General features: G+C 45.0%; 2 protein-coding genes across 4 annotated transcripts; both read left to right on the plus strand.

Moving 5' to 3' along the window:
- The first annotated feature begins 2,787 nt into the window (after positions 1–2,787).
- Positions 2,788–11,100, plus strand: LOC127317111 (carboxyl-terminal-processing peptidase 3, chloroplastic). Its single transcript, XM_051347636.2, has 11 exons — positions 2,788–3,279; positions 3,416–3,546; positions 3,662–3,748; positions 3,837–3,915; positions 4,180–4,268; positions 4,513–4,554; positions 5,079–5,198; positions 9,750–9,836; positions 9,923–10,072; positions 10,316–10,423; positions 10,560–11,100. The coding sequence occupies exons 1-11, from the start codon at positions 2,877–2,879 to the stop codon at positions 10,821–10,823; spliced, it is 1,560 nt and encodes a 519-aa protein (XP_051203596.1). The 5' UTR covers positions 2,788–2,876; the 3' UTR covers positions 10,824–11,100.
- A 5,153-nt stretch (positions 11,101–16,253) lies between these two features.
- Positions 16,254–21,179, plus strand: LOC127317110 (E3 ubiquitin-protein ligase makorin). 3 transcript variants are annotated; one of them, XR_011747889.1, is made up of 8 exons: positions 16,254–16,406; positions 18,071–18,158; positions 18,247–19,097; positions 19,435–19,504; positions 20,099–20,187; positions 20,269–20,347; positions 20,559–20,691; positions 20,796–21,179. XR_011747889.1 is itself a non-coding variant. In XM_051347634.1 (7 exons), the coding sequence occupies exons 1-6, from the start codon at positions 16,393–16,395 to the stop codon at positions 20,300–20,302; spliced, it is 1,146 nt and encodes a 381-aa protein (XP_051203594.1). In that variant the 5' UTR covers positions 16,254–16,392; the 3' UTR covers positions 20,303–20,330; positions 20,796–21,179. The 3 variants fall into 3 exon arrangements, 1 of the variants encoding a protein (XP_051203594.1); XR_007860913.1 differs by having other exon boundaries at positions 16,255–16,406; positions 20,269–20,330; XM_051347634.1 differs by lacking the exon at positions 20,559–20,691 and having other exon boundaries at positions 20,269–20,330.
- Positions 21,180–21,685: the final 506 nt, after the last annotated feature.

The raw sequence follows: 21,685 nt of genomic DNA on the forward strand, positions 1-21,685 counted from the left end.
CTGATAATTCAATAGTATATTTGAAAGACGCAGCTATAATGGCATGAATGTCAATCTATGTGGATGATTTTATCACATGTTGTTTTATTATTTTATACTTCTTATGTGACAAGGTAAGCTTCTGCTTATTCACCGTAATTATTTATTGCATGTCTCAACTTTACATTCATAATTATCCATTGTTCTATTTTCAGCTATGGAGTTGAGGAATTATTAGACATTTGTGGTAAAATATGGTTCATTGGGTCATTGTCTACATAAGAATGTGTGCGCTACTATTTTAATTTTGTGGTGATATGTTTTATGAAGCATTGAACTGTGTCTGAGATATCTCTGGCTTTGTTTCTTATGTTGTTTGGTCTTGATATTATAATGTTCAATGCATTTCTAATAGTTTTGCTTCTCACTATGTAATTTTCAATGAATTTTCTACTTCATACTATTTAATTTTGAGCTTGAGATTTCTCGGGGTAAGGGCTCACACAAACCAGACTAAATAAGCTTTCAATCATTTAATTTTGAGCTTGAGGTTTCTCGGTAAGGGCACATACAAACCAAACTAGATTGGTCTAGGTTAAATCAGTGCCATGCACTTGCACAACATAAGGAGCAACAACAAAGCACAAAAGGGAGATAGTGGTATCGGTATATTTATCAGAAAATGACGATATTGTTAGTGATATGTGATGTTAGAGTTCTCAACTTCTCCATGGTGCCATCTAAATCTAGATGCCAAAAGAAGCACCAGTGAGGGACAGTAGTCAGTAGTGGGTAGTGCATGATCAATTGCATCTTGACTATTTGATTTGTTAGTTCTTCCTATGATCTAGAATGTTCTTTCTTTGGTCTTTCTGCTGGTTAGAAGATGTTCAAATAAATGGTGATAGAAGATGTTTTGAACATCTTCTATCACCATTTATGATTTTTTTCTTTCTTTGGTCTTTCTGCTGGTTCACCTATCAACAAACGTTTAGGCATCCTTCTAGATGTGTGTAGTTGTTTAAATAGGAGGACCATTTGCTCGGCATCCCCCTTTCTATAATGAATTGCTCTGCATGTGTAACATGGACAATTAGCTATTTCAGTTCATCAAACACACAAAAGGAATACTTAAGTTGCTAGATTTCTAAAGTAACCATATTTGACTAGACGTTGTTAAAATGTCGTTGTTGTAGTTCATAGTAATTTTCTGCAACATAAATGTTCTTTAGCTTTTATCGCCTATTGAATCTATGAGTTAACAAGTTAAGTTTAGAAAACTGGGTATTGTGGGATTAACTTTGCATGCATAGTTTGAAGAATGAGGCATTTGAGAAGCTTGACCTTCTTTTGCAACATGAACAAGCTAAAAAATGTCAAATAAAGGGGAATTGGATCTTCATCCATACTTTCATTATTTGTCGTAGTGTGTATATATTTTACAAGAACAGTGGTAGATCTAGATTCAAAGGAAGGGTGCTCCCTTGTATGTTTTTAATTTTGAGTTGGATAAGAAAATGGCTTAATACTGGCCTTCACATGATTTTTATTCTAGTTGCAGGATTTCGTCTCTCCAAGACATGGTGCATTGTAGAAGGAATAGTGCATGGTACGTCGAAGACATGGTATGATTATTAGAAAAACCTAACACTAATTCTAAAAGCTGGGGAGGCTTCTCATTGTTTAGCACTGGTGTTTTAACCACTATTAGACAGCTCAACTATTTAGAGTATTGTCTACATGTTAAACTGATAGAGGAATACACAAACTCTGTCATATGTTTCACAAATGTTGAGCCCGATTAGGCTGCAAACGAGTTGAGTTCAAGTGATTTACACTAGGCTCATCTTAGCTTGTCTTAAATTTTGGGAAAGCTCTGATTGATTCGAGCAAAAGGTTAAGCCGTAAAGTTGTCTCATACTCAGCTTGTACCGATCTTGAGTCAATCTCGAGCTAGTTTTGAGCTAAAATTTACAAGAAAATTTCCCATATTTGAACACAATTTTTAACTAGTAAGACACAGAGGGACATCAAAACAAAACAGTACTAAATATTACTCCAATTAAAACCAAGATAATAAAAATGTTTGTAGTCAAATTTTAGCCGTGAGACATAGTACCTATTTAGAGGGGTAGTCCAGGTACCATTAATATCTAAAATTGCTCACATAATTAACCTTTCAGATTTTGGTGCACATAGAAAAAGGATAATATAGGCTCACATCATTCCAGGTAAAAAATATTCTATTTATTTTTAAGATATTGCAAAATCATTAGACATAATTATATTATGTCAATCTAAAGAGCTGAAATCAAGCAAGCTAGTGGTCCTAGGCAGAAATTTTCCTTGAGAATCAACTTATGATTGGATGGTTAGATGGTAGTGGCAGTCCATCAGAGTTTAAATTTCAGATTTAACATTATTAAAAGATAAAATATTCTTTAGTGGGAGATGAGGTGTTCCCGTCGACAGTGAGGCATCCACGGTAACTTCGTCATTCCCGAAACTTGTCGCATCAATTTTTTGGACTCAGTCTATTGGAAGTGCTCATAGAGATAGGGTGTGCGTGCGTTCATAGAGGTGAGTGTATGTACGTATTTGTAAGCGTCTTCATCTATATTATATCCGCAAAAAAATCCTTTTTTCCGTTATTATGCGGCTGCATATTTGTTGCGCGCATAGCCACACAAACCCGACGGGACACACGTGTGCTGTCCCAAATTAGCCACGTGTCCCGGCTCGGAGATCCCCAGACCACGGATCTCCTCCTGTCCACCAAACTCGGCCAGAAGATTCTTCCGCCTCCTCACTCCGTCCAGTGGACTCCGGCGGCCGGCGGGGTTATAACTCGCAACGACTCACTACTGCCACATTGCGTGATTGCTTCGCTCGCGTCCATGGAAATGGTAGAGTGCTCCCTAGGCGCCACCCGCACCCCGCGGCGTATGCTACCCAGAACCCCAACGGGGGCAGTTCTTGGCGCCGGGAGGGCCAGCAGGCTCCGGGTGCGGTCCGAGAGGAAGGAGCGGCCTCCCCAGGCAGTCAGGGCTTCCGCGCCGCGGGAGCACGACGGAGTCAGGGCGCTGGGGAAGGCGGCGGCGGGGCTTGCGGCGGCCGCCGTGGTGTCGCTGACCGGGTTCGCTGGGGACGTCGTCGCCCCGCCGCCAGCTCGGGCCGAGTCGCTCACCGTCGCTTTCCCGGTCTCCAAGGCCCGGGAGGTGAATAGGGTGCAGAGGACGCTGGTGGAGGCGTGGGGCCTCATCCGGGAGACCTTCGTCGACCCCACCTTCAACCACCAAGGTATACCTGAACCTGATTGCACACACCACCTATTCTTGATCTTGCTGCTTTTCTGAATGCATATAGTTGTAGCTATGCTAGCAATATATAGTGCAATACAGTAATAGTCTGTGATACTGCTTTGGTGTGGATGCAGACTGGGACCAGAAGCTTCAGCAGACGATGGTGGAGATGTTCCCTCTGAAGTCGGCCGACGCTGCCTACGGCAAGATCAGCGGGATGGTCTCCACGCTCGGCGACCCTTTCACAAAGATCATCAGCCCCAAGGTATATATACTATGTGTCAACAAAGAGTTGCACTGTCCGGGTTCAGGCTTGTTCTCACACACGCTGAATGAAATGCAACAAGCCAGGCTAGTAATGCATGGTTGGTGAGATGCAGGAGTACCAGAGCTTCAGGATCGGCAGCGACGGGAACCTTCAAGGGGTCGGCATTTTCATAAACACGGAACCAGGCTCCGGTCGCTTGGTAAGTTCACTTTGTTGTTTTCATGTGAGAGGCAACCGGAAGACTAGAAGAGTGTTACAATCTCATCTACATATGAAACTTGCTGCAGCTTGTCATGAACTGCGTTCAGGGAGGCCCGGCGGATCGGGCAGGCATACGTGAAGGCGACGAGCTAGTTGAGATCGACGGTATTTCACTTCCTGTTCAAATACTCTGTTTTCGTGAAAAAAAACAAGGCCTTACATTTGCACTTCTTGAAAAGCTTCTTTTCTAAACTCAGTTTAGTCTGAGTCATGCTTCCGGTGTTGCTGAATGGACTGTATGCCCATCACACACCAGTGACATGTATGTCTTAAATTGGATTACACAGCCTAGAATTCTTTGTTTATGAATTCGCGAGCTTTCCTTCTTTTCGTTGTTTGATATGCTATTAATCTTGGCTGGTTTTGCAGGGAATAGTGTTTTGGGGCTGGACGGCGAAGCTGTGGCTCAGAGACTTCGAGGTCGTGCTGGAACGATAGTGCAAGTGAAACTATTGGATGTACGCCCAAATTCCTAACTTGAGAAGTGTGTTTTTTAATGTGTCTTTTTTCTTCTGTTCGTCTAAGGTGGTTCTAATCTGTATTGGAAAAGCAACATGCCTGAATCCTTTACTGAACACTTAGTTGCATAATAATCACATCCCAAATTTTCAGTTATATAGTTTCTTCAACTTACGTGCAGAAATAATTTTCTTCTTCTTCCTGCATTTATTTCTAAATAATATATCATCATCATATCTCCAGGGTACTGGAAATGAAAGCAGTGGGAGGATAAAGCCAAAAGAGGTATATGCCTAACTTCTTTTCAATGTGTGATAGAAACCTCCAAAGAGAGAGGTAGTAACTAACACATACTACCTCCGTTCCAAAGCTTAAGGCTTATATTTTTTCTAAAAAGTCGAGCCAAGTAAAGTTTGACCAAACTTTTAAAAAAACTATCAACAAATATGATATTTTGTAAATACTATATGAAAATATATTTCATTATCCATCTAATAATATTGATTTTGTATTTTGCATGTTAAAGATTTTTGGTAAAAACTTGGCCAAACTATGACATAGTTTGACTTTCTAAAAATAACATAAGCCTTAAGCTTTGGAATAGAGGTAGTACAGTAGTATTTAAATTCTCATATCCTCCTCAAGAAGAAAAGTATTTCCAAATTCATTCAAACATTTATAACTAACATTTTCCATTTATGCAATTCGGAAAGTGTTGCATTGTTCAATTAAATTCGAGATGAGTTTTGTATCCCTCTTTAAGTATATGATATTGCATTTTTCTAATAAAACCATGTTTTCCCCAAAAGGTCCAGCTATCTCGTGAGGTTATCAATCTTTCACCTCTATCAACTGCAATCATCTCTCATAGGATGGGTGGTGGCCTTGAGGGCAAGACTGGGTATGTTAGGTTAGCTGCCTTTTCTCAGGTAATACCAATGTTCGTTTTATTTGGTTCCTGAATCTTGTTATCGATAGGAAAATCTGTAATAGCTCTTCCTAGTACCAAAAATAAATAACAAGCTCTTTCATTGCTTTGTATATGACAAGATATTACTAAAGACATGCCTAGTGTTTTGAGGATTCCAGCAGTCAGTCATACTGAACAATTCCAAGTGATAGGCTGTTCATTGCCAATGTACATGCTCATGTTATGCTTTTCTTCTTCTATTATTCTGCCCACCCCAAACCCACTAAACTAGTCCAGCACTGATATCTTCTCCAACTCCAAAATATATTACCTATGTTCTATAATATTGCAAAAACTCTGACCATTGCCCCTATGAACCTAATTTTTTTTCGCAAAAACGCAAAAGCCTTGCGTTTCGATGCATTGATAGATAAAGAAGGGTTTATGTACAAGTCCGAGGGACGGACACACCACGCCGTACAACTCGACCCAAGAAAAAGGAAAAAAAACCTAGACTAGGGGAGTAACTGGCGCACACCCCGGGCTCCCGCGTCCGCCCAAAGCCTTGCGTCGGCAGCGATGTCGTTGAACACGGATGCCACCGAAGGTCGCGCATTGTCATAGACCGCCGCGTTCCGGTGTTTCCAAATCCACCATGCCGTGAGCATGATAACCGACGACGTGCCCTTGCGCAGCTGGCGAGGGGCGGTCCGCACCACTAGCGACCACCACTCCGCGAAGTCACCCTCAGCCGTGGGTGGGCCTGAGGTGGATCGGATCCACGACAGGACTTCAAACCACACCGTCCTAGAGAAGGAACATCCTGTAAGTAGATGCCTCATGGTCTCGGTAGACTGATCACACAACGGGCATCTCGGCGCGTGCGGCAGCCCCCGCCGTGCCAGTCTCTCACCCTTCCAACACCTGTCGAGGCAGGCCAACCAGATAAAGAATTTCACCCTTGGTGGCGCCCAGGATTTCCAGTTGAGCTTCCAGGACCCTGAGATGATTGCCCCCTGGAAAAGGGTGTCATAACAGGATCCAGCTGAATACTGTCCATCCGTCGTCCAACGCCAAACCAACCTGTCTGCGTCCCCCAATAGTTGGATGTCCCTGAGTCTACCCCATAGCTGGACGTATTGCCACAGTGCTAGGGCGGTCGGTGCACCTACAATATCGGGGATCCAACTGCGGTTAACCAGCGCTTCACGGACCGTGCGCGCCTTTCTCCGGCGCTTTGGAACCAAAGCATATACCTCCGGCGCCATCTCCTTGATGGACTTGCCGTCCAGCCATCTGTCTTCCCAGAAGAGGGTGGATTCCCCGTTGCCTACTACCATGTAGGTAGAGGCCGCAAAGACATCCAGTTCCGTCTTGGAGAAATGCATGTCCAAATCGCGCCAAGGTCGCAGGGGGTCGGTGTGCATCCTCCAGATCCAGCGCACCCTGAGGCTGATGGCCGTGCGTGCGAGATCTGGGATACCCAGCCCCCCCAGCCGCAACGGCCTACACACCCTCGCCCAGTTGACGTGGCAATGTCCGCCATTGGCGTCAGCCCTACCAACCCATAGGAATCCTCGCAAGATTTTGTTGACCTGCTTGAGTGCTTTCTTATCAAGACACAGCACCATCAGCTGGTGCAACGGAATCGCTGCGAGGACCGCACGGATTAGCGCCAAGCGTCCTGCCCGAGGCATCATCGATGCCCTCCAGGTAGGTAACTTGTCGGCTAGGCGGTCTAAGAGGGGCTGGAATGCTTCAGCCGTCAGCCTCCTAATAGACAGCGGGATGCCAAGGTATTTCACCGGAAACGGCGCTAGCTGGCACTCCATGAGTTCAGCAGCGCCCGCAGCCTCATCCTCCGTACAAGCGATTGGGGAGACCGAGCACTTGGCGAAGTTGGTGCGCAACCCCGATACATGGCCAAAGAGCTCCAGGATCCCACGCACCGCGCGTAGTTCCGTCTCATCGGCGTGACAGAAGATCACCACATCATCCGCATAGAGCGACACAGACGTCGCTAACTCCCGTCGTGCTAAGCGCCGCAGCACCCCAAGCTCGATCGCCTTAGCCAACAGCCTGTTGAGGGTGTTCATCATCAGAACGAACAGCGCTGGCGACAGGGGGTCTCCCTGTCTCAGGCCCCTCCGGTGCCAAATCGGGGGGCCTGGCTCGCCATTGAGCATCACCCGGGTACTCGCCGTGGATAGGAGGATGGACACTAGTTCGCGGAACCTAGGCCCAAACCCTAGCTTGCGAAGGATTTCCAACATGAAACCCCAAGAAACGGAGTCGAAGGCGCGAGCAATGTCCAACTTGAGCATCACCCGCGGCTCCTTCTCCCGGTGTAAGAATCGAGCAGTCTGCTGGACCAACATGAAGTTGTCGTGGATGCAACGCTTGCGAATGAACGCGCATTGGTTACGATCTACCAGCGACTCCATCCTAGGGGCTAGACGAGTGGCGAGCACCTTCGCGACAAGCTTGGCAAAAATATGGATCAAGCTGATTGGGCGGTAGTCGCCGAGCGCAGCCGCGTCTGGGCGCTTGGGCAGCAGGGTCAGCAAGGCCTGGTTGAGACCTTGAAACCCGCGCCCGCATAAAGTGAACAGCTTGTCGAAGGCTGCCATGAAGTCACCCTTAATCACTCCCCAGCACCTCTGAAGGAATTCAGCCGTGAACCCGTCGGGCCCCGGCGCCTTGCCCGCTGGCAGTCGCCGAATCACCTCCCAGATCTCATCCTCCGTGAACACCGCCTCCAGCTCTGCGAGATCCTCAGGGTGGATATCCAGGAAGTCCAAGTCCAGTGAGTGCTGTCTCTCCACCGAGGTGCCGAGCAGGCCCTCAAAGTGCGTAAAAGCAGCTTCAGCCATGGCTGCCTGGTCAGAAATGACCGCGCCACCCACCTGTAGACTGTGGATCACGTTCTTCTGGCGATGGTACGCCGCGTGTTGATGGAAGAAGGCCGTGTTGGCGTCACCCTCTTTCAGCCACGCGATCTTGGCCCGCTGCCTTGCCATAGTGCGTTCAAGCGAAGCCAGGCCCAGGTAAGCGTGTTTGAGGTGCGCCCTGAGTCGGCGCTCATCCGGCGATAGCTGTCTAGACTCCATGGCCACATCCAGCCTAAACACGACCTCCCGCGCTATCATCAGCTGCAGTTTGATAGATCCGACCTTCTTGTCGCTCCAGCTCAGCAAGCTGCGCGCCGTGCGCTTCAGCTTTGCAGTGAGCCGCCGGAAGGGATCTGGGTCACCCTCCACAACATCCCAGGCGCTCCGCACAGCGTCCTCAAAACCTTCCAACCTTAGCCAGAAGCGTTCGAACTGGAACCTCCTTCTCCCAGCTGATTTGGTGGTGCAATCCAGGAGGAGTGGGCAGTGGTCAGCCACCACCGTTGCCAAGCAGCGCAGCATGCAACTGCTATGTAACTCCTCCCAGGCAACCGAAACGAACACCCGATCCAGCCGTACCAGAGTGGGGGTTTCCCGCTCGTTAGACCAAGTGTACCGTCGTCCATGTAGGTAGATCTCCTTTAGCTCGCAGTCATTCAGAAAGCGCCGGAATCTGCCCATCATCCTACGGTTGAGGTTACCGTTGTTCTTGTCCTCATCCCGGTAGATCAAGTTGAAGTCCCCGCAGAGGGCCCAAGGACCAGGGTGACCCCTGCGGACATCGCGGAGCTCCTCCAAGAAGGCGACCTTGTCCGCCTCAGCCTGTGGGCCATAAACACAAGTCAGCCACCACTCAGCGCCACCACCCACAGGGGAGACCTTGGCCGTGACACTGTTAGCACCGTAGTGCGCGCTGTCGAGCTGCACTACCCGGCTGACCCAAGCCACAATGATACCCCCCCGAGTGCCAACCGCAGGCAAGCAGAAGTAAGCGTCAAACTCTGCGCCAAGCGCTTCTATTACGATAGCCTGAGTTACAACAGATAGCTTTGTCTCCTGGAGACATACAATGGATGCACCCGTAGTGTTCACTACACTCCTAATACCCGAACGCCGCGCGCGGTCATTGAGGCCTCGCACGTTGGCCACGAAAACTTTAGGTTCGTACAACATTGGAACATCGCAAAGCACCCGAGGACCACCACCAGGGGTCAGGCCTCAATGAGGCGACCGCCCGACATCCCCAGCAGTGGTGGAGAGCAGCCTCTGATCGTCGAAAGTGACCACCCGTAGAACTCGGCGATCGCCTCAATCATGTCGTCCGTCAGGGGAAGCTCATACATCTTATGGTAAGCCTCAAGGGCAGCCTCTGACGGTGCCTCATCTCCCTGGAGAAGACCGAGCTTGCGCATCAGGTTGCGCACGGCCTTCATCTCGGCGCTGAGACCCCCCGGTTGTCCAGCGATCCTCGAGCTCCGACGAGGCTGGAAGTTGAGCTCGACGAGTCTGCGTCGAACAGCCGGGGTCTGTAGTAGAGCATCCGAGCGTGACTTCGCCGCCGTGAGGAATTCCCCAAGGGTCCGAGGCCTGGCCACCGCCGGCAGAGGGATGAAAGTATTTTTTGCTAATATTTGAGCTACATCTACTTCATGTCATATTCTGTTTGTGTTTCAAACCAGACTGCAGCTGCTGAAATGGAAAGTGCCGTCAAAAAGATGGAGGATGAAGGTGTTCAATCATATATTTTAGATCTGAGAAATAATCCGGTCAGTCTCTTCTTATCACAACGCGTGTATATGATTTGCAATTTCGATAAAAAAGGTTAGTGCATTAATGCTACTGTGTGTAACAGGGTGGTTTGGTAAAAGCTGGTCTTGATGTGGCTCAAATATGGTTAGATGGAGATGAGACTCTTGTGAACACCGTTGACCGTGAGGGGAATGTGCGGGCGATAAATATGGTCCAGGGACAATCCTTAACACACGATCCTCTCGTGGTGCTTGTGAGTTCCCATTCAGTTTTTGTTCATGTCGTTTTAGTTCTTGTAAGAAGGATATGCTAAAAAAAAATCACAGGAAGGTTTATTTTAAAAGCAGAAAAGTACCAGGCCAATATCTAAAACTTGATTATTAGCACAGAAACATTTATGTGGTAGGAAGAAACAGACACATTGCAGTAATAAAATCAAATTAAATACTTACATTTTATTTACATGACTGCAGTATTCATGGGTTTCAACATGTAGGTGAACGAAGAAAGTGCAAGTGCAAGCGAAATCTTGGCTGGTGCACTGCATGACAACGGCCGTGCGATCCTGGTAGGCCACAAAACCTTCGGGAAAGGAAGAATACAGGCAAGGCCGTCGATTCCTCTAGGCACTCATGTTACTGTAAAATGCTTCTTTCTATCAGTACATCGAGAGATCCAGTTCAGAAACGTGTATAACCTAACCCCTTCATCTGACAGACATACACATCCCTTGGTTGCAGAGTGTAACAGAGCTGGATGACGGCTCGGCCCTGTTCATCACCGTCGCCAAGTACCTCTCTCCAGCGCTGCACGAGATCGACCACATCGGGATCCAGCCTGACATCCAGTGCTCCCCCGACATGTTGTCGTCCCTGCCGAGAGCGCCTCCACTCAGCAGTGAGGGCAGCGAGGCTGTGGCGGCGGGTCTAGAGATGGATTCATGTATCATGGTGGCGGAGCAGGCGCTGGAGATCCAGCAGCAGTCCAAGGGGTCCGCTTCGTAGAAGGTTTACCGATCAGGGGCTCCAGTGTGTGTATTGCTGTATATATATATCCTGCAATTGGCATTGCAGCTGTAGTATTGACGACGGCTGAGTAGTGTGGTGGTAACAATGTATAGGCTGATTTCCCTCAAAAAAAAGTATAGGCTGATGTTAGATTTGTAGGATGATGAGGCACTGGAATCTAGCTGCTCAGTGCTTCATGGGTTTCGCAAATTGTAAAAGCGTATTGCTCTATGTACAACACATTGGCTACATACCGTTGGGCGAGCTTAAAGCATCTCCAGTCGCGTTCCCCAAAGCGTCCCCAAAGCAATTTGGGGCGCACCAGACCAAAAAACTGTTACAGCCGTGTCCTCCAAATCCGAATTTTGTCCGGCGCGCCCCGATACGGTGTCTGGCGCTCCGAGCCCGTCCCCGTCCCACAGGGGACGCACCGGGGACGCTGGACACAACGAAAAGCGAGGCGAACCGACGCAGGCCCGACGCGTCAGCGTTCGGAAGCTCAACCGCCACCTACGTAGCGACGGTGCAGTTGCCGGGAAGCGGAACCATCGCATTGGCAACCGCGTCGACCGACGCGCCAACCGCCGGAATGGAGCGCGGACTCCTGGGAAGAGCAACTGCCGCTCTCTTCGACTTTTGCGCCGCCGTTCATCCGCGCTCAATATACGTAGGCGCTTTCGGATCTTCAACCTACCGCCATTTATCCAAGCTTCCATCCGACACCTCCAGCGACGATGAGCTACACCTCACAGCTTCCATCCGACACCTCCAGCGAGGGCAAGTCTGCTGGATTTCGCCATTGGTGGGACAGAACCCGGACGCCCAGCAGCGGCGACGATTCCCTGCCGGCACTTGACAGCGAGGAGGAATGGCTCGGCGTGGAGGAGGACGTGGAGGAGGAAGGGTCAGAGGAGGCGGCGGCGGCGGCCCGTGCGAAGGCGGAGGCGGACGCGAAAGCGAAGGCCAAGGCGCAGCCGGCGAGCACCGGCGACGACGAGGAGGACACTAGTTCCTCTGACAAGTCGGCCGACACCGCCTCTTCGGAAGAGGCGACGAGCAGGAAGCGCCACCGTGATGACGACGACGAGGAGCCATCATCAAAGAAGAAGACGAAGTAGTTTAAAATAATTTATATGTAATTTAATTATGTTTTTTCGAAGTTTTATATGTAATTTGTTCATGTTAAACCGATTTGAATATTAGTAAAGAGTTTGCTTCTATCTATTTAAATTATTTTTATGTTTGGGGGGCAGCGTTTGGAGGACGCGACTGGGGAGCGACGTCCCCCAAACGCGACACGAACAAAACACGTCCCCCAAACGCTCAATCCGGCGTGCTTTGGGAGACGGTTTGGGGGGCGCGACTGGAGATGCTCTTGACTGTCATACGATGATGTAGTAGACCCCTCTGTTATATTTAGATACGCCTTCTAGGTTTAGTCAATGTTATATTTTTGTAAAGTTTGACTAAAAATATAAGGAAAAATATCAATATCCATGATACCAAATAAATATAACTTGAAAATATACTCTACGACAACACGTCTTGTTAGGGAGGTTGTCAACTTCGGTGCCTACATTAAAAATAAATAAGTCAACTTCGGTGCCTACATTAAAAATAAATAACGTCACAAAAGAGAAAGAAATCAAAACCGGATAATGAAATGCTTTACTTATCATACTAAGACAACCAGGCACTTCACTTCAGTGAGTATTTTGTTTCTTGTTACTAGCTACATACAACAAATGTTATTTTGTAAAAAAAAAATTGGTAAGTATTTGGTCAAGTTTACAAAATATGTCTTTGAGCAAACCTAGAACGCGAAGTAATTATAAACAGAGAGAGTATGGTTTAGGACTAAAAGTTGCATCGAACCCGGATTGAACTTTTACGGGGCAAGTCTGTTTCAGTTTCAACCACCACCGGACCAGCCCCGATTCTAGCCAAATTTCTGGTGGATTGGACCAATTAGTTTCAACCACCGCAGAACCAACCCCGATTCTGGCCAAATTTCCGGCGGACATGCCGAATCAGTTTCAACCATTGCTGGACTAGCCTTGATTTTGGTCAAATTTCCAACGGATTGGCACAAACAAAAACCTTGGAGGCTTGACGGGAGCTCGTGGAAGCATTGGCAATTGGCCCTTTTCAGCGGAAAAAACTCTCTTAAGAAAACATGACATCTTTGGCATCCAGCCTTCGTCTTGATGAACTTGGGCTCACTTTTAAGATAACAACAAACTCTAGAACTTACAGAGCAGCAGGCATGGTGAGCTACCTATAAACGAAAAAAACATACTCTAGAACTTTATAAAGGTAAACACGAAATGGCAACAAGGTGGGGTGTGAGGAGGGGGGGGGGGGGGGGGAGGAGGGGTTAAAGCTTAAATAGAAAAGGTTTAACTTCTCAATAAGAAAACGAATCGGCAAAATCTACATAGAAATGCAACAAGTTTTTCATAAATATGTTTTTAGTGAACTTGAGTTTTTTTTTTGAATATAACAACAAGATATAAATCGGATAAAAGCAAAATAACTACTATTAAAGATGTTATCAATAATGTAAGCCGTGAGCTCCCCACAAATGATGTGTCGGGCTACTCAACTAAGTGCCCTCCCCCATGATGTTACAACTGTATATCAAATTTATTACACGGTCTCACGAAAACCACCTGAGACCGGTAATGGAAAATATGTCAATGACATACATTTTCCGTGTGTTCCATTCGAGCTAGATGATGATGATGATAATGATGATGATAATGATGATGATGGTGATGATGATGATGATGCATTGGTACCAGCACTAGATTGGGCACCTAACTTGAAAATGAGCCATTGAACAACGATCTTTTATCGCTTTGTTCTTCCCGTTGTCGCTCAGGAGACTCCCAACTCCTGATACATGAGTCGACCAAAGGAGTCTCAAGTAAAAACACATTTATTGATTGCACTCCTTTGGTGAAGACTCACAAATTGCTCCCCATGATCATATGGAAAAGTATCACTTAGGAATGTCTGCAAATATTCATTACCACCACATAGACTAGAATTTCTTGAGATTATCATCTTAAAATTACACTTCTCAACCTTGATGATCATCGTCAACACTTGATGTCAATCTTCCCTGAAAAGATACCTAAGTATAAACACCATACACATAGATTATGGGTTAGTACACAAAGTAGAGTTCACAAATTCTTACCATACCACGAGATCACTTGATCCCACTAGGTACATCGTTTACACTTTGTGTGTTGATCAACTTGAATAAAATATTTGCACTTTGTATTGATTAACCTCGTACCTTCTCTTTTCTTTTTATTACAATTATATCTTGGAGGTACAAATGAAGGTCACACAACCTTTTTCTTCAAGACATGCAAATCATAGGATTAAGCCTCTCATGAACATTCTTTGGACCACACCATAAGCATCACCTTGCTCATGACTTGATCTTATGCATGATGTATGCCACACAATCTCCCGAGACACGCAATGAAACTCTACACTTGATTGAATGCTCCAAGCCTTGGTCAACCATAGCGCGCACATGTGTTCATCGTTAACACGATTTAGAGCCATGCATATCATGGATTATTCTCTTTTAATCGTTATCTTAAGATCTTGAAACTCCATGTCTTAACTCATAAGCTAGAGCACATCTATAATAACTAAATTGGAGCAACCCACTAAGAATATTTCTCTTAACATGCAAGCTATCCACCTCATCAAGCTTCTTAAGCAATTCTAACATGCCATGTCATGCAAGCCACCCACATCATGCACCACATCATAATTTTTCAGATCAAGTCATTAATTTTCTTCTAACAAAATCATGCACCGTCATCTTATCCACAATGCCTTTCATCTCCTCTTATTGCCCTTTTCTTCATCTCTTTATGTACCGCTCATGCACCACTCACCCAGCAGCATCAAGGCATCGATTGTTTTCCTTCTGCCTATTCATGTTCTCCATGGGAGAGTAACCGCTGCATTACATTATCTAATATCTCCTTAAAACAGTATATATATGGCTATGCTATTTTGGTCGTTTCTCTCCATGGCAGCTGGGGGAGAATTTATAATTTGCCACATGTTAGTCATCTTGTATCATTTATACCGTTTGACAGTATATCAAACAAACTTTCTAATTGACATATCAATGTATTATGAATATAATTGTAGTTGACACGATTGCTAACTGTTTTTAATGAATATATTGTCTAATTGCATAGTTAATTTATAAAGTAATTTATATAATCTATATTCAAATTCCGCAGCAACGCGCGGGTATCATCTAGTTTCCTTTGAGTGCCACAACCAAGAAATCCATCTTTGTTTCTTGTACTTTCAACCTTGAAACCAACATATGGTCATCAAACATTGCCTATGGAAAATCCTTCCAAATATGATTTAATGAAAAATTAGTTCACAGTAGTTGTCATAATTTTAAAAATACACTCTGGGGCAATATGCATTCGAACAAGTTAAAAGAGGATTTCGTTAGTAGATAGAACATCATCGTAGGAAATAGAATGATTACTCATTTTTGGGAAGATACATGGCTGTAAGACGTGCCTCTTTCCTAGCAATATCAAACGACCTTGTATATTGTATAACATTGTACAACCGAAAAAGTTTCAGCGGCTAATGTTTATCTATATTCACTCTGAATATCGGATTTTGAAGAAGGACGACCTTGACCAGTAATAGGTGGACCTCATGGTTGCACTTAGTTCAAAGGTTGATGAGGGTACACCTTTCTGATTGAACCTGTTATGACTAATTAGAAGCCTACCACATCATAATCTTTTGGGTTAAACACGGTTACACTAGACATCTTCACAAATACCTGTGAAACTAAAGCTATTTCTAAAGATTAAGATTTTAATATGGCTCTTATCGTCCTAGCTCTACCACACCTTGGTGTACGGATAGATAATAATGAAAACTCTAGAAATTAAAAGTACCACCCAAATGTAAGATTTTCCTATGGTACCTTCGTAAAGGAGCTCGATGTTGCTTTGAGTTTTTATTATCCAAAAATCCGAATCACTTTGTTGTGTTTTGTACTTCCATATTTTTTTTGACCTTGTATACTTTCACCCTTATTTTCCCTTTATCGATTTTATTTTTCATTCTGTGGGGGACTAGGTTGGAGTTGCTCTAAACTTGCATCCTTATTTTTTTTTGAGAGAAAAAAACTTGCATCCTTATTGAACGCATGGTAGGGTTTGTGGGCCGAAAAGAGGTGGGCCATATCCGAGGGTCCGACCGACCCAGCATGTGTGCGTGGGGAGCATCGGTGCGCGGTCTCCGGACGCGGTCGGCCAAATGACGCCCATGCCCCGGCCCTGTTCCGGCCTCTGCCCTCTGTGTCCGGGGTAGCACCGCCATTTCGCATGCCTCCCGTTTTTAGGGATGATCCAATCCCCGATTCGCTCCGCCCGAGAGAGAGAGAGAGAGACGGCGCGGCGACGAGCAAGCCCTAGGCGACGACGCGGCGGCGAACCCCATCTCTTCGTCGCTGGATTCGGGCTCTCCCCGGCGACCCGGTCCGGCCATGTCCACCAAGAGGTAACCACCGCGATTGATCATCGCCCCCCTCCTCGCCCACCTATTGTAGCGGATTGGCCCCTCCTTCGCGCGATTTTAGGATGTATCGTGGGGTTCCGGCACGGGCCGTTGAGCTTGCCGGTCGTACCATCGGGCGGGCGCCCTTGCCTGGGTCCTAGGATTACTACTACGCTTGTTTGAATTGGAGCTTGAATTCGTGGGACGAGATGGGGAGTCCAGCTACCGCATAGATTTCGGTCCGTTCGGAGCATGAACCTGCAGACATTTTGTCCGATTCGTTAGGCTGAATGTGAATGGGAAGTAGATTATTTAGAGAAAAAAGCCTGTTGAGTGCCTCTTCTTTGTCATCAACTCATAGTGTTGATGAGTATTACGAATTCAGGATTCTGCATGATTTGTGCCTCCACAGAAAATAGCGTCGCGATTCATCCTGTCGACTTCAAGCGCAGGTTAGGTACAGATTTGCGTGGGGCTCCGTTGAGCACTGGATGGGTTTCAGGGTGCCATGAGCTTGAGATTTTGAGGATTGAGGAGAGCGCGCCTATTACGCTTAGAATTGGGACTCGAATACCGTGGGGATGAACAGGATGTCCATCTTTGAGCACCAGATCGCTGAAACCTTCCATTCCTTCCACTTGCTCATGTCCTCTATTCGTTCCACGTGTTCATGTGGATGATGTGATTTCGTTGCATTACCATGTTAATGCGTAACGTTCTTTCTTGTCTCCTTTTGGAATATCCAGCGTTTGTTGGGTTTTTTTTTTGTCCAAAGGTCTTGTACGGAAGTATATTTACAGCCAGATGCATCTTGTTTGTTATCAACTGGTACTAATGATGACATCACGGTTCTGCTGTATGACGTAGGTTTTTAGAAAATATGTTGTTGAATGCTTATACATACTCTAATGCCGAGTAGATTAAATTTAAACGGCTAGAATCAGGTTACTTCTTCGGTTCTACAACCACCAGATTATTCATGGGGGGTGGGTTCTGAGGATTTCATGGAACATTCTTTCTGAATTTGAGGCTCAAGGTTACAATTTTCAGGTTATAATGGCAGCTGAGTTCTGATGTTGATGTTGGATATCTAGTGGGATATTCCTCCATGTGGACAAAACAACGTCTATCATGAATTTTATTAATAGTAGTGACGTGCATTTTGTAACTGTGCTGAAAGCGACGGGCATACAAACTTGGTAGAGCAATAACTATGTGTTCACATAGCTAGGGCCTCAGAATTTCTCCATGGAGTTATCCTGTGTGTTAACTTGTAGTGAACATTCAACTGGTTAACCTTTCTCTATTGTCCTGCATAGCATAAAGTTACTGCTGTTAACATAAAAGGTAAAAACATGAAGTGTAACACATAAGGAAACAAATATGTACCTTTTTTTTGCGGGGAAGGTGTACCTTACTTTTACCTCTGTCATGGCAGGCATTACTTCCAATTCTTAACTCGACTATCTATCTAAGCATAAAATGTTCCTACATTTTTTTGAGTTTGTTTGCATTTTGTTTATTTGAGAAGCAATATTGTGGCAGGAAATAGCTCCATAAATCTCATTATTTTTTTACTTCCAGAATATGTCCTGCCTGAGATGAAATTAACAAATATGGTAGTTCACTTACATGTCTTTTTTGTGCTTCTACTGATATTCTTTCAGGGTTCTTTGTAAGTTCTTCATGCATGGAGCTTGCTTGAAAGGAGACTACTGTGAGTTCTCCCATGACTGGAGTGACCAATCAAATAATGTAAGTAAACATTGGATGTGGATCTACTTGCCAGACATCACAATGCATAATATTGTAGTGTTCCTTACCGTGATGCTTGTTTCCTCAGGTTTGCACCTTTTACCAGAAAGGCTCATGCTCCTATGGTAGCCGTTGCAGATATGATCATGTCAAAGTTTCTCGTAAGAACCCAGTGCCTCCACTACCATCATCAAGTACTGCAGCACGTAATTCCCTAGTGCCTCTGCCACCATCATCAAATACCGCAACACGTGTTGCATCTACTTCTCTACAACTCTTAAGTCCTGGACGTCCTCTTCACTTGGGACACCAAACAAATTCAAGCAACCAAAGACAACAGGTATCTACAGATTTGCTGCCACTTTCTGGAAGTAAGCCTGCATGGAAGAATGAGGTCCAACTTGTAGAGGACGGGATTGACTGGTCGTTCAATCAAACTGAGCAAAACCAAACTTCCATCAAACTTGTTGATATGCCAATTTGTTCTTTTGCTGCTGCTGGTAACTGCCCATATGCGGAAGAGTGCCCTAACATGCATGGAGATATGTGCGCAGTCTGTGGGAAAATGTGCTTGCATCCCTATCGTCCCGATGAGAGGCAGGAGCATATCAAGCTATGTGAAAAGAACCACAAGCGTCTTGAGGCTTTGAAACGTAGCCAAGAAATAGAATGCAGTGTCTGCTTGGACCGTGTGCTCTCAAAGCCTACTGCCGCTGAAAGGAAATTTGGGCTGTTATCTGAATGTGATCATCCCTTCTGTATTTCATGCATTAGAAATTGGCGTGGCAACTCTCCTTCATCTGGTATGGATGTGAACTCAGCACTGAGGGCTTGCCCAATATGTCGCAAACTATCCTACTATGTCATTCCAAGTGTTCTTTGGTACTTTTCGAAGGAGGAAAAGCTGGAGATAACTGAAAACTACAAAGCAAAGCTCAAGTAAGATTGGCATTACCCATCCTTTAAGCTTTTTGTGGCATGCTCCTCTTGTGTGATCTGTGCCCTAACTTTTAGAAGTAAAATTAGAATGTCACATATATTTCAGTTGATGTATTTTATTTAGGCATTAAACTTGTCATTACTGGAAGAAATGAGTTAGCCATATACTACAGATGGCATTCTTATTATATTGCCCTCATGTATTACATTTCATTCTCCTTTTTTTTAAAAAAAATGAGCTGATATGTTTCAGGAGAAGTGATGTAAGATAAGTCTGTTATGCACCTTAGTACTTGATTAGCATTCTACTGTCTAACCTTGAAGTGTACCATTGCAGGTCTATAGATTGCAAGTACTTTGATTTTGGAACGGGTACTTGCCCCTTTGGGACTAGCTGTTTCTACAAGGTATACATACTTCTCACATTCTATGAACGTGTGAATGCATTGTATCCGCCTGCCCCTATCCATATAGTATTCTGCCAGACAGCTCCACCTCATCTAGCTATTAGCACTAACTGGTTTAAACAGAACACTGGTGGCTATTAGTAACGTTCTCCTTTGTCAGTTGGTCTACTGGAAAGTAGAAACATCCCAACATACTTTTTTTATATTTCAAAAGTATAATGTTCTGTATAGCCCAATACTTTGTTTTGATTTCAAGAGTGTTTTGTAATCTGTCTACTTTATCATCAATTATATGTTCCGTAAGTCCCACTACCTATTAGCCCCTTGCTCGTTATTTGGTGGATAAAGTTCGCATATACAAAGACTGGGAGCTCATGTTACTTTTCAAGTGTGCATGCGACCATTGTACTTTTTTGGGTTGTCAGGGACATGCTATTTGATTTCCTGCTGATTATTTTTCTACATATGCTTATAGAAGCTATGGAAATGATTGTTGTAGATTGCAATGTTAAGTTGTTAACTAACTGGTCTTTGTCCTCAATCCTCATTCCCCTTCTATGTTTTGCTTATTCCTAGGGCTTGTACTTTTTGCAGCATGCTTACAGAGATGGCCGCTTGGAAGAAGTTACACTGCGACATCTTGATTGTGATGATGGAAGTACACTTATTGCTAAGAACATTAGGTATGTGTTCTGTTTTTTGTTATGCAATCTGAATACTATACTTCATTTTTCTCCTTTATTGATATCCTGTTTATGTTGCAGATTGTCAGACTTCCTCAGTCGATTGCATCTATAGGGACCAGCAGCTGTATATATTATCAAATGTAAGATCTTTTGAGGGGTAGGCAACCAGCTAAATTTTACTAGTTTTGGTTGGTCCCTGCAAAGTTTGTGTCCTTTATTTGCTGTAATGGTAGATATGGTCATGGTGCTGTTCCACTGATCCCGTGCCAGTTTCATCAACATCATTGCACCTATTCTTCTCTTTTTTTTGTTCTACCAAGCTATTCATACCATTATTTGACTTGGTGAACTGAAAAATTTGTATCCAGGCATTCTGGGATTTTGCTATCTACCAAACATGTGCAGTCTTCTGAAGGCATTGGTTTAAACTGAGGCATCTTCGAAAAGTGTTGCTTTATTAACTCCAATTTTCGTGGTTGATTTGTCGTCAGTCATACAAAGGCAATCCATATGCTCTAAAATCTGCGAATATCCTTCTCCTGCCATGCATAAACTCTTTTCATATAACTATCCGTTGGCTAACGTTAACCCTGTTCTGGGTGCAGGAATTATGAAGCTCATCGCGGGACACCTGGATGGCCTTATATAATAGAAGCAATGTTGACCTGTGGAACAATCTAAAAGAAGTATTGCTGAAAATCGGGAAAAAAAAAAATCAAAATTTGCACCTGTTGAACCAGATTTTGCTGTATGTGCTTTGTGTTGCTTCCTGGTTCGCCGCTGGTGATTCGGTAGAACAACAAACATTCCCTGGCCATCGTGCGAAAGGATGGGTGTATAATGTTGTCATTTTACAAATATTGCTTTCCCTGTTGAGGAAGGCACCCAGACCAACAACTGGTTAACTGTGAGACTGTTTGGTTTGGTTATATAACTTGTACGGAGGAGGAAACCAGTAAGGGGAAAAGAAACAAGATCACTCTTTGATACTGCATGGTGTAGAATGAGCAAATATGCTGAGGTTCAGATGCCCTTTTTGCTACCTGCAAACTATGATCGGTTGTGTTTCGCTGTTTGCGAGATATAGCCCCGTCAATTTTGCAACTGTTTCTGATTGTATTTCTGAAATTCTGACTCATGTGTTTTCTCTACTGAAGGTTGTGCAATCCGTGCCGATGCAGCAATTACCCCAAATGTAGAACCCCTCGTCCAGGACGAGGGTAGGTGAACGCCTCAGCCTGATCTGCCCTGCTTTGTAGGCAAAATCAGTTTGATTAGTTGTGACCTTTTTCAACAAGTTAGAGCATCTCTGCTCGCCCTCCCCTTACGGCGTTCCAGCGTAGCTGTTATAGAGGGGCGCCGGAGAATTGGGGACACGTCGGCGCCTAGCCGTGCATCCCAAACGGCGCAGTTAATACAGTTTCATATATATTTTAGATTGAAACACCAAATAAATTGTGATAATTTATTACAACTTAAACAAATGTTGGAGATA

The sequence above is a fragment of the Lolium perenne genome, chromosome 7 (assembly GCF_019359855.2).
Source record: "Lolium perenne isolate Kyuss_39 chromosome 7, Kyuss_2.0, whole genome shotgun sequence".
Classification (NCBI taxonomy): Eukaryota; Viridiplantae; Streptophyta; class Magnoliopsida; order Poales; family Poaceae; genus Lolium; species Lolium perenne.